The sequence below is a fragment of the Centroberyx gerrardi genome, chromosome 14, assembly GCF_048128805.1.
Source record: "Centroberyx gerrardi isolate f3 chromosome 14, fCenGer3.hap1.cur.20231027, whole genome shotgun sequence".
Taxonomy (NCBI): Eukaryota; Metazoa; Chordata; class Actinopteri; order Beryciformes; family Berycidae; genus Centroberyx; species Centroberyx gerrardi.
The window spans coordinates 4,862,240-4,875,915 of record NC_136010.1 but is presented as its reverse complement, the minus strand read 5'-3'; the positions used below and the strand labels follow the sequence as shown (position 1 = coordinate 4,875,915).

At 39.9% G+C, this 13,676-nt stretch overlaps 2 protein-coding genes across 2 annotated transcripts in view; both read left to right on the top strand.

The window, feature by feature from the left end:
* Window positions 1–13,676, top strand: part of LOC139916118 (B-type lectin plumieribetin-like) — a 209,926-nt gene that overhangs the window by 132,049 nt on the left and 64,201 nt on the right. The gene's annotated exons all lie outside the window — the stretch shown is intronic.
* Window positions 3,837–9,352, top strand: LOC144542293 (galactose-specific lectin nattectin-like). Its single transcript, XM_078288061.1, has 7 exons — window positions 3,837–3,893; window positions 5,456–5,521; window positions 6,142–6,163; window positions 7,567–7,667; window positions 8,051–8,185; window positions 8,880–8,988; window positions 9,288–9,352. Exons 2-7 carry the CDS (start codon window positions 5,456–5,458, stop codon window positions 9,350–9,352), a joined length of 498 nt encoding a protein of 165 aa, XP_078144187.1. The 5' UTR covers window positions 3,837–3,893.

Here is a 13,676-nt window from a genome sequence, read left to right as displayed (position 1 = left end):
GTGGCAGAGTACAATAACAATATAAAGTAGAATGTATGAATAGAATAAAATAAAATATATGTACACTTTTCAAAATATATGGGCGTATGAAATGGAATGAAGATGAAATGGCATGTGTTTCATGTGTATACTGTATGTACTTTAGATTATTGAGTCATCAGATAGGCCTACAGGAAATACCCCCAAGACCTGAGCCATTAATACCAAACACACAAGTATTACCTTCCATTGAAATAGTCAAACACAGGACAGTGTGTTTGTGGTTTTGTACCAAAAAAAAGCATGAAACTGGCCTGAGGGTGATTTTGTCACTACAACTAAAACAATTTTAACTAGGTGACATACCCCTTTAGCAAACCCCTCAGTATGCTTAGTCTAGTTATTGTTTAACTTCTGAAGAACATCCTGCTAGTGTTGTTATCAGAAACACATTGAAATCGTATAAATCTTCTTCATCTAAAGCAGGGGTTCTCAAAGTTTTGATGACTGAGGGCCAATTTAGGGACCCAACATTGGATTGAGGGCCGCCCAAGAAAAAACGGAACACAAAATAATTCCAAAACAAATCTTTTCTTTAATAGCCTATTCTAGACTAAAAGTCATGCCAATTATGAATCATGTGATAAATGTATGTTGTGTTTTCTGGAGGAGAAAAAATCCCATTTGTCCATTTGTAGATGTTTTAATGACAAAGGTGCATGTCTACAATTTATGCTTTGGAAATGGTTTGCAGCCAGTAATGTAAAATAAACACAATTTGTAGTTAATGAGGCTAAAACTTGCAAAACCACCAGTATGAGAAACCTTGTACACAAATTCCCTGGTCTTTTCTGCCCTACAGTCACAAGTGGGAAATGACACAATCCTGTGTGCAGTCATTTCAGTATATTAGTTCATGTCATTTGATTCATATCAGTTCATTCAGTTGTCTCAAAAGTGCCTTGCAAACACACACACAGAGAGAGCCTTGTGCTGGAGTGAGTGATATGCTGTTGATTTCCTGTCTTATCAGCAGGGACCTGATTGAGAACCAATTCCAGCTGCCCAAGCACCACAAGAAAACCTGCAGAGAGAGAGAGAGAGAGAGAGAGAGAGACAGACAGACAGACACACACACACACACAGACAGACACACACACAGACAGACAGACACACACACACACACACTGACACACACACACAGACAGGGAGAGAGAGACACTTTTAAAATAGAAGCTTACCAAATACCACAACATTCATCATCATCATCATCATTATTGTTGTTGTTGTTGTTGTTGTTGTTGTTATTATTATTAGGCTATTATTGCCTGTCATCAATAGGCTATTCATTAAGTCACATTGATTATGAATTTGTTACTACATCAACATACCGTTCCTTACTTCGAATGGGATTTATGGTGCTGTCTTCGGTTGGCCACAATTCCTTTGATGTCTGGTTCCATCTCTGTCGTTGCTATACGAAGGACAGCATGTAAATGGGCATCCGTCAGCCTGGATCTCAGCTTGGATTTGTTGATGGCCATGGTGGAGAAGGTTTTCTCACAAATGTATGTGCTTCTGAACATAGAGGCCATTCTGATGGCATGTTGGCGAAGTGCAGGGTTTGTAGATGGGGAAAGTCCTTTGCAGAACTCAATGAGATTCTTGTCTCGATATGCTGCTCTGGCCTCGGAGCTCTCCTGCAGGTCGATGAGCTCGAACTGCATTTCTGCGGGCTCTTCTTCAGGTGCACATGTGAAAGGATCTTGGAAGAGGTTGAATGACTTCTCGTGGTCCCTGAAGTCCGAGAAGTGGTGGCAGAATGGTCTAGAGGTGGTCTAGAGTAAATAAAAATCTGAATCTGAATCTGAATTCCTCTTGGAGTTTTTCTATGAGGTTGTGGTTCTTGTCTGAACGCAGGTGACGTAAAACATCATGTTCACCTGCGAGCGCCTTGCAGGCGGGAAAATGGGTTAGATCCCCCTCTTTGAGCTGTCCCTGTAGTAGTTGAAGTTTTCTCTGGAAAGCTTTGACGCTGTCAAACATTGTGGAAATGAGCTTCCCATGGCCCTGCAGCTTCACATTGAGATCGCTGAGAAAAGTATTCAGGTCAACAAGGAGCGCTAGGTCACAAAGCCATTCAGTGTCACTGAACTGTGGCAGATCTTGTCCTTTCGACTGCATGAACTCGAGAGCGATTTCTTTCCTCAAATTAAAAAAACGCTTCAGTGTGGCACCTCTGCTCAGTCACCGGACGGCAGTGAAGTATATGACATCACCAAATTCAGCCTGTGATTGCTCCAAAAAAGTTTTGAATTGACGGTGATTCAGACCTCTGGACTTTATGAAATTAAGTGTCTTGACAACAATGTCCATGACATGTTTCATTTCAAGCGTATGAGCAGCAAGGGCTTCTTGGTGAATTATGCAGTGATATTTGATTAGGTTCTCACCTCCGTTGTTGGCCACTTTGTCACAGAGCAACGAGACAGCACCCGCCTTTCTCCCGACCATCGCGGGTGCACCATCTGTTGTGACACCGACCATGGATGAAAGCTTCACATTGTATGCATCGAGACACACAGCATCACAAATGTCGATTCCCCTTGTTCTGTCTTTGATATTCTCCATGCTTAGCAGTTCCTTGACTATTTCAAAGTCCTCCGTGACCGTCCGAATGAAAATCAGCAATTCCGCAGTATCAGAAAGGTCTGTACTCTCATCCAGTGCTATAGAAAAAGCCCCCTTGCCCAGTCCCGCCACACGAAGTCCCAATTGTTCTTTGAGATCGTTGGCCAGATCTTCGATTCGTCGTGTCACTGTGTCATTCGACAAACTTATGTCACAGAACTTTGATTTTTGTTCAGGGCATACAATGTCAGCCACTTTCAAAATGCAGTCTCACACGAATTCTCCATCACTGAACGGCTTGCTCCGCCTGGCTATTTCTTGAGCTACCACATAGCTAGCCTGTGTTACAGCTTCACTGGATTTTGCCAGATTTGTGAAAACTGACTGCTGGGCAGTTAAGCCTCTTTGAAATTGTTCAAGCTTAGTTGTGCGCTCCTCGCCCGTGAACTTGTCGTACATTTTATGCTTGGTATCATAATGGCGTTTTATGTTAAACTCCTTGCGCATTGCATTCACCTGCTTGTAGATTAGGCACATCACTTTATCCGACCCGTGAGGTACAACGAAGTAAGCTTTGCTCCATTTCTCCTGAAACTTCCTTTTCTCCTCACTGACACAGCGTTTTTTGCACGATGGCCCCGGCTCCTCCATCTCGCTAACCGGCTAACGTACATAGCTGCAATGAAGACGTAATCTGTCTCGCGAGTAGGCATCTCGCGAGTCATACCATGGTTGCCATGCAACCATTCCTAACTTGACAGTTTAGCCCAGGGGGCGCAGTTTTACCCTTCTTAAAAGCAAAGTACTGTACTGTGTGATGTAGGTTGGTTTAAAACTGTATTACTGGAACCGGACCAAATATAACACATGCATTTCATCATGTCACCTTAACTCATTGCGGGCCACCAGAAATGTTCCCGAGGGCCGCAATTGGCCCACAGGCCACACTTTGAGAACCCATGATCTAAAGCAGTCAAGCCACAGGGTAGCATCACTCAACAGTAGTAGTATTGACATCCTTTTTGTATTTACATGTAATGTGTTATAACTGTATTTACTCAAGACAGTACCAACAGAAATAGTGTTGGAACGTCCTGTGGCCATTGATGAATTATTTAAATTATTTCCATTGATACTGTCTTGAGTAGAGAATGACACACTGCAAGTTCCTGAGGCAAGGCACCCAGAGAAGGTATATAAAGACTGTGTTTCCTTTTCCAAGACAACCTGCTACCTGTTGCTGCAAATCCAACCTCATCGTATCCACTGTCATCAGAACAAAGGTAAGATTTTTTTAAGGTATACTTCTCACCTGGCATCATAATATCAACTATTTTTATGCATCGTTACAGTAAAGATTCTTGATCTATTATTGATTTTTAGCCTATAGTCAGTGTTCACTTCAAATTCAACCAAAATCTACTTTTATGTCATTCCATACAAGTACTTTTTTTTTGTTTCATCCTCTGATATCAACAAATTGCATTGCCTGAGATTACTCTAGAAAGGACATTTTATTTTCATGTCATTTTTCTGTGCATTTATTCAAAATTTAGAAATCTGAAAAGAGAAAATCAGTTTAATACATGCACTGGGAAATGACTAATGATAGATCTTTCACTTATACACTTTCACTTATATTTTAGTCATTCAGCTGACACTGTTGTCCAGGGGCGGACTTAGTGATTTCGGAGCCATAGTCAAAGGTTAGCATGGGCCCCCTGAATCCACCCTCACCTTTTTCAATCCATCCGTTCTATATTTTTCCTTCAAGTTTGGGCCTAGCAAAGTACGCATGCAAGGGCTGATGATTCATGATACGGGTTGTGCACTGACAAGAACACTAGAGCTGATCTGTCCTGACCGAGAAAAGATTGATACCATGTTTTGATGCTGGTCATCCTCCTCCACATCTTCATCATGTTCACCATTTCTAATATTTACTTGCCTTTGGCTCTGTGCATCACTTGGCATGGCAGCACATTCTCCATCATTGTTACTACTAGTGCCAGCAGCAGAGCTAACATTTGCTTCACTAGAGCTCATTGAACTTGGAGGCAGTGGTCATATTAATAGCAGCAAACACTAGCAGAAGTTGATGCTTTGATAAAAGCTGTAAAAAAAAAAAAAACATTATATTTTCTCTCTTTTTTGTTTTTCTGTACCACCTGGGTAGCTTTGCTTCATTATTTGTACTTCTCTCTCAGTCAAGTGGAATAGTCCACTATAGCCTGATTGAGTAAAGGGGTGGCCATAACTGAGGATTGAAATAATTTTTATTGTAATAAAAAAGAGAGGAGTTTTTTAATATGTACATTTCTAAATTTAACTTGATAAAAGAATAAGTTTATATTAATTCTATTCTTGTTTTTTGCGGGGCCCTCTGGCCGCCAGGGTCTGAGGCAGTCACCTACCTTTACTTAATGATAAGACCGCCCCTGCTCTTATCCAGAGCGACTTATGAGTGCAACGGTAGAATACTCTTAAATTGTGGTTAGGACCACAGTGTCCGTAACTTTCCTGTGATCATAGTAAAGTCATGGAGTGCAGTGCTAGGAAAAGAAATAGAAAAAGAACTAAGAGAGGACAGATGGGATTTTTTGAGAGAAGTTAGAGCGAGTACATTGAAAAAAGAAATAATGTGGGAATATCATACAGAACAGAAGCTTGGATTTTTTTTTTTAGGAAAATGTCTTCTTTTACACAATGACCAACTAAAAGTTGAATTCCTAAAAGTGAAATTCCCCTTTAACTCATTCAAGTTTACATACATTCATTGCAAGTTGTTCTGGATAAGACCATGTATATACAATATATTTACCTTGTCGAAAATATCTTTCCACAGATGGCATCAGTTTTTCATTTTCTTATGCTCCTCTGTTTGACCAGTGGATTGGTTATGGGACATACTGTAAGTGAAATCTACAGAAATATTGTGATTTTTAACATTGTTTATATTTTTTACATAATTGGTCCCATAAAGGCCTCCCTGACAAAATGTCATATTTTTAATATTACTAAAATTACATTAAAAGCAAAATAAATACTATTTCCATTTCTATATACTATTTCTCTTTTTTGTGGCACTTGCACAGTATTTACTATCCATGTTTTGTCTTGTCTGAAATATATCTGGTTCATGACACACCATAAATACCTAAAACTGCTGATGTTGAGAGTCCTTGTTTTTAATCCAGTAACTGCAGTACTGTTGCTCTCCCCGAAACTTGGAAATTCAAATTCTTGTTTCACCAGTTAGAAGGAATACTATTGGGACTAGTCATTTGAGAGACACAAGTTGTGCTGCATTACATTGATGCATAGACGATGCACAATGAGTTAACTTTTACAACGCTGCCTACATCATATACAGTACATACAGTATAAACTACACATAATGTTAGTTTCATTACTATATACAGTATATGTACTGTATTAATAAGACTGTTGAGTTAAAATAATGCAAGAAAAGCAAATTCAAACTAGATTTCATTACTAAGAATGTGTTCTTTGTGTTCTTTGTGTTCACAGGAGACGCACCCCTTCTTGACAAGTTTGTACCTCTATTATTTCCTCTTAAATTGTTTTAGTTGTTGTATTTATTTGTTTTTCTCATGTGGTCAGTCATTAGCTTGATGGCCTTCCCAAATGCAACAGAACACTTTGAAATGATATTTTTAATGTGTTCTGTAGTTTTTAACCCTCTTGTGGGACCATGGGGAATTAAACTGTGACTGTTTTGTAACTGAAACAAAAAATCTAACCTCCATATGTGACAGAGCAAAACATGAGAATTAGCAGGTGAATACACAAAGTACAGTAGTTGGCACTTTCTGACTCCAGACTAAAATGGTGGACAGCTTCTATGTGTTGGCTTATCTGTAAAGAGGACTGTTTTGGTGACAATGGCCATGGAGTTCCATTCATTTTGGGTGCTCATTCAGTTTCATTCAGTTTCCTCTTCTGGTCAGCAGATGGTGCTATGTCCTCTGACTAGAATCATGAATATTAGAATATATTTTTGTGATGTTGTCAATAGTTTAGCCTAGATGCTGGTAATTAATAGAATTTGTTAATCTACAATTGATATACTAGGACTCAGCTACACAGACAAAACTCATGGCGAGCTTGAAACTAACTAGTTTTCACATTTCATAATAATTTGCATAATTTAAACGCAAGTTACCGTAAAACTTCAATTAATAGCCTGGGCTTTTATTTGCTTCAAACACTGAACTCAACCAGCCTATATTTGCGACAGGCGTCTATATGGGACAGGCCTTTAATTCCTAAAACTCTTGCTCAGCAAAGATGGGAAATACTATCAAATTGAATGAATATTATTTGTATAAAAATTAGGCTATCGAATAACATATCAATTACGAATCATCCATTTGATCTCGCTCCGAGAGACAGCGCATCTAGGCCAACCTCATGCACAGAGAGAGAGAGAGAGAGAGAGAGAGAGAGAGAGAGAGAGAGAGACGTATCAAAATACCGGTAGCCTACCTTAGAAAGCCCTTTTACCATCTTCCTCGGACAGACGTTGAAGTTCAACTTTATTTTTTCACCATTCCCTCACTCTCTTGGGATCAACGGAGAAATGTCTTGCTGCTGCATCTGAGTTTTGTTCAGCAAATTTGACAACTGACAGCTTGAATTTCAGGTCGTACTTTTTTCTCTGTGCCGCCATGGCGATCAGCAAATGTGACTGACGTTTGAATGCAAGTAAAAAAAAATAAACTGGCAACCGGCTTCTAATTGAGACCGGCCTTTATTTGTCAAAACGTGTAGCCACACCCGGCCAGTAAAAGGGACCGGCGTCTAATTGGGACTCGGCTTTTAATTGAAGTTTTACGGTACATTATTTAAAAATCAACATTTCACATAATTTGATATGCACTTAAGTATTTGTAATCCAAGACTCTAATCTTTGTTATCTTCTTTCTAACATAGGACTAGCACATAACGTACGTCAGTGTCCTGATGGTTGGACCCATCATGGCTCTCGCTGTTTCAGCTTCTATCACAGTGAAAAGACTTGGCTTGATGCAGAGGTACCTGATGGAACAATAACGGTTACTCCTATCATGCTGTATTTCTCACAATGCTCTAAAACAGTTTGTTGCTAACCAAATCCTTCATATAAAAAGCACAAGTCTACTTCAAGTCTTCAAAAACTGCAATAACAACACATTTAATTATGCATGTTGATTGATAATGTGCATGTATGTTACCAACTCAGGTCATGTTGTCTTGTGTCATGCTTGTCTCTATCCCATTCTCTGTGTTTGTCTCTCTCCTATTATTTGTTCATCTCCCGCTGTCCAACTCTTCCTTTCTCTCTGCATTTCTGTCTCATCCTACTCACTCCTTCTCTCTGTCATTTTATCTCCCTACCTCAATCTTTTTCTTTATATCTTTGCCTCTCCCCCATTAGCTCACCTGCATTTCCCAAGGTGCGAATCTGGCCTCGGTCCACAGTGCAGCAGAGCACAACTTCCTCAGAGGGCTGATCAACAGAGTGACTGGCTCCTATAAAAGAACCTTTATTGGGGGCTTTGATGTGATGAAGGTGAGATATTTACCAATACACAGGATCTAAAGCAACTATGCCTTGTGCCATTAGGAGTGAGCATCAAGGAGGAATAACTTCTTGTTACAGCGAGAGAGTGACTATGTATACTCTACAGACTTCATCTCCTAAGGGCCTTAATCAAAACATTCAAAACAAATGAATATATAATTCTATCAACAAGCAGTCAATGAGAAATGAACCATATGAAAACTATACAAATGGACACTATACAGAGTTTCATTCTTTAAAGAGTAACTAAACCCCAAAACCAAATCTGTGGTGAAGCCTGACACTTATTGATGAAAAGTAGGGTGCTGCACTGGCAATCTGCTATTGGCTGGTTTTTGTGCCACAGATGTGGGTGGGGTTTAGTTACCATTTAATTCTTCTTAAATGATATTTGCATTGTGTTTTGTGATGGGTCTTATTACTGTTTTCCTTGATATGTGCTTTCTTATAGTATGTTTTGTCATTTATTTGCACAATTGAGGCATTTATTATTATATTATTTAGACACTAATGAGAGCTGATAGGTTTGATGTGGACTTCTAAACTACCTAATGCCACTTATTCCCTACATATAACCTAATGGCTGATCTGTATATACATGTTCAAACCCTTTGGGTTTGAAGGCAAAACGGTGAAATAACTGAAACAGACAAATCAGTAATGTGTAAGCTTCTTCCTCCAGGAGGGAGTGTGGCAGTGGAGTGATGGCTCCAAGTTTGACTCTACACACTGGAATAAAGGAGAACCGAACAACCTTAAAGTTGAAAACTGCGTGGAGATGAACTTCAGAGGTACAAAATGATTATTTCTTGACTTACTATGATTTTTATTGGGAAGCAATGAGGAGACCTACAAATCACTTCTCAACAATACTGAAGATGGAAAAATTATATTTTCCTTTTATAATTGTAGGTGGTGTTTCCTTACATTTTCTTATTTATTGTCTTTTTTTTTAGTTTGTTTTGTTTTTTAAGAAAAATAGAAAGACATAGGCTATATAATCTAGTGAAACAGTCTTGAAATACTTGGAGGCCTCTAAAGTGCTTAATATTTTGTTTTGTTGCTGTGTTGTTTTCACCTCTGACTACAGGAAACCTTTGGAATGATTTGAGCTGCAACGCCAAACTATCTTTTGTGTGCGCCAAGGACATGTGATGCCGCCCCGACCTCCATCATGTGCTGTCATAACTGCCATAACAATGTCACTTGCACCACGATGATGTCATTTCCACCATGATGATGTCAGGCCTTGTTACATATGTATGTCATAACCATGATACACATGTATGTCAACAGAATGAGCTTACTTGAAGCAGACTTTGGGGTTCAGTGCTTTGCTGAAAGGAACCTCTTTTCACCAATTGTTTGCACTGTTGACCTCATTCTTTTTTCCCACCTATACATGTATAATCATCATCAATAAAAGATTAAGCATTATTGTCTGGTCCCAACTCTCAGATTTTTGTCATCTACAGTATTCGTATTTGTTGCAGAAAACCCATAACAGAAAGAATGATGGAAGAATCTGATTTGAGACACAAATGCCAAAGGCCTGGTTGATAAAATATTTACGTGAAAGTCAAATTGTATGAGCGTAGCACATTTCATACGCAAGGAAACTCAATGTGCTTTACATAAAAACAAAAAAAGGCAATATATACAAAAGTAGAGCTAACCCACTATAACAAAACAGCAACACTTTATTTGGATAGTTCAACGTTTATACTCAACTAAGTACATAGGCCTAAGTAAATCTTTTTCTATATGGCACTTTTTAAAACCACTTACGTGCTTCACAAAAACATACAAGAAAAACAAACAACAAAGACAAAAAAGCAACAAATACAAAATGAGCAGTACAAATAGAATAAAAACAAAACAAACAATGCAGACAATTTGAGCAGTACAGACAGAATGAAACAAAACAATATAGCCGCAGGCGGCAATGACAGGGTCCAAGCACCTGATGACCTCTGGGGTAAATGAGTGACGTGGACCAATGTGCAAGTTTGATCCCTGTGGCATGTTTGGTCTCTATGATCCTGATACATTTAGGAGAGAAACTATAATAAAATGGAAGTGAAGGGACTTCCATTGACTAACGTGTTTTAAAACTCATAAATTATACATGTCATCATTATGAGCTTAGGGATGGTTGATCAGTATGCCATACTGAGCAATTAATGTGTAAGGCTATTTAAAGTTATATTGTTGCTGTAGCGCCACCTATGGGCCAAAACGGTCCATACTGTGTTGCCTAACCAGGGGTGAATACCTGATGATGTGTGTTGAATTTCATGAGTGTTGGACTTTGCGTGTTTGAGTTATCGAACATGTTGTCAAATATGTGCCACGCCCTAAAATTGATTGGCGTATAGCGGCCTAACGATATGAAGTACCAAGAGTCTTTTGATAACTTTTAATCATGGCAGTCCAGACATGATGCACACCAAATTTGGAGATGATTGTCTCAACGGTCTAGAAGAAGTTCGCAAAAATAGGTTTTTGAGAAAATTCAACATGGCGGAAAATATGATATGGCGGCAATGGGCGGGGCCTATCAAAACGATGTGGCTTCACCCAAGGAATACAGGGAAAAAAAATTGTTTCTATGATGTATAGTTACTGAGTTATTAGGCATTTATAGGTAATAGGCATTTAAAATTTTAAATGTTGCTGTAGCGCCCCCTATGGGCGAAATTATAGCGAATTTTGCATCGTACCTCAGAGTAGATACCTGTACAAGTGTACCAAATTTGGTGAAGATAGCACAATGCGTTCATGAGAATTTTTGTAAAATAGACTCCGCCCACAACCTTTGACTAAACTTTGGATCAAAAATCATGGGCGTCCAGAGATGATGCACACCAAATTTGATGATGATTGCCTCAACGGTCTAGGACGAGTTCGCAAAAATAGGTTTTCCAGAAAATTCAAAATGGTGGAAAATCTAGTCAGACGGTTCAGAAGTTATGGACCAAAATGTAAAATTGGTTGTCATAACGCCACCATCAGGGCGATTGCTGTAATTATTGTTGCCTGAGTAGTAGGTGAGATTTCCAACCTATGTGGAAATTTTGGCTGCTGTGGGTCTTCTGTGGGTTTCTGAGATCCAGATAGGGGGAAGACGGGGAAGAAAAATAATAAATACAGCCGCAAATGGCAGTGAAAGGGGTTCAAGCTTTTACTGACTGGTACTAATATCGAAAAAAAGTGTTTTCTGAGGACATAGTCCAAATATATCCCTCAATATATCTGCCAAGTTTCGTGATAATTGAACCAAGGGGTGTTGAGTTATGGCCATTTTTGTGTTGTTGTTTTTTTTTTCGCATTTGTGGTGCCCCCTTCAGGCTGAATTGCACAAAATTCGGTACACATGTTTGAAATGCCTTTCCAGACAAGGCTGAAAGGTTTTCTGCCAGCTATTACATGGTTATTACACCATAGGCCACGCCCACTTTCAACAAGCCTGTTGTCAGGCAGCAGGAGGACAATGAGGAGGAATACAGAGAGCTGGTAGAGAGCTTTGTAGGTTGGTGCGACAACAACCACCTCCAGCTCATCATCACAAAGACCAAGGAGCTGGTGGTGGACTTCAGAAGGAGTAGGAGCCCCCAAACCCTGTCAGGGGGAGGAGGTGGAGATGGTGAACTCCTATCGGTTCCTAGGAGTGCAGCTCAACAACAAACTGGACTGGTCGGACAACACTGAGGCCCTCTACAGGAAAGGACAGAGCAGGCTGTATTTCCTGAGGAGACTCAGGTCCTTCAACGTGTGCAACAGGCTGCTGCAGATGTTCTACCAGTCTGTAGTAGCCAGTGCACTGTTCTTTGCTGTGGTGTGCTGGGGAGGCGGCATCACAGCAGGGGAAACAAAGAGACTTAACAAGCTGGTGAGGAAGGCCAGCTCTGTTGTTGGGCACGAACTGAACAGTCTGGAGGTAGTGGCAGAGAGGAGGATGAGGGGAAAGATCAATGCCATCCTGGAGAACCCCTCTCACCCTCTCTACAATGTGCTGAGGCTGATGAGGAGCAGCTTCAGCCACAGGCTCCTCCTCCAACGCTGCAGGACAGAGCGCCTCAGACGTTCCTTTGTGCCGGCGGCCATTGGACTGTTCAACAGCATCAGCGACCCCTGCGACAGCCAGCCATGACCACCACCCCAGTTGCTGCTGTGGCACCCGAATTTCCCCAAGGGGATTAATAAAGTGATATCTTATCTTATCTTATCTTCTTGGAAGCAGGAAAAGAGGGGAGTCACACTTGTAATGTTATGCCTAGGTACAAGGTAACACAGAGTGGGTGAGCAGTAGGACTGGGTAATATATGGGAAAAAAAATACCACGATAATCTGCAGGACTCATTTGTTATCCATGGTATGGAAAATCATGTTCGATAAACTGATGTCATCTTACTGAATTGCTTTACAATGGTACATGTGATACAGTACAGTACGATATTAACTGGCACTCAAAACAATTTCTGAATTCTTAAGGTAAAGACAGGTGCAGATAAAGTGCAAAATTTGGGATTTTATTTACCCACAAAAAACAATACTTCAATGGGTACAAAAAAAACAGTTTGTGAAAAATCAAAATAAGAAGAAATCTGAGTTATTCAAAAAATCAGTTCAATAGGGTTTATTTGTGTTTGATAATGAAGTCTGTCATGACATATGTTATGGGACAGGTTATGTCCCTTTGGTTAATGTCAAGTTGTCATGACAGAGACATCTGGAACAGTGTCAACTTTGCATTGAAAGTGTCATTGACACTTATTGACAACAGTCGTAAACATTCATAAAGTTTAATTAATGTTCATGTCAGTTGTCATGACATAGTTATGACAGTGTTATGTCAGCCTTATTCACCCCCCTTCAAATAAAGTGTTAAATGGAATCTGTATTTCCTTCTTTGAAATTCAGTTTTTCAACATTCAGTTTCAGTTCAATTGAAAAACTGTTTCAAAATGTTCACAGGTTCGAATCCAGCCCTGCCCTTTGCTGCATGTGATCCCCTCTCTCTGCCCTGTCTTCCCTGTCTCTCTCTACTGTAACTGTCCAATAAAGCAGAAATGCCCCAAAAATCTTAAAAAATAAATAACTATGCATGTAGTTCAAATTTGCAAACTGCATTCAACTATCAAAGCCAAGATTTCAAGTTCAACTCTCAAAAAGCTTTCAGATTGTGCCAACAATTTGGTACATTTGGGAAAAGGAGGAACTGCGGGTCCGTGGGCGGGTCCAGCTTGAGGTGCGTTTGTTTTACCAGCAGTGTGCTCCGCTTCTGCTGCAGGTTAAGTACACAGTATATGTACTGCTGCAGGTAAAGTGCACATACTGTGTACACATACTGTGTACTTTACCTAACATTGGACAAACACTGCTGAAATGGTACAGTGGTTTCCTGGAAACATGACTTTGCACAGTTTTATTACGAAGCCAAGCAGGAACTGTGGGTCCGTGGGCAGTAGCGGCCTTA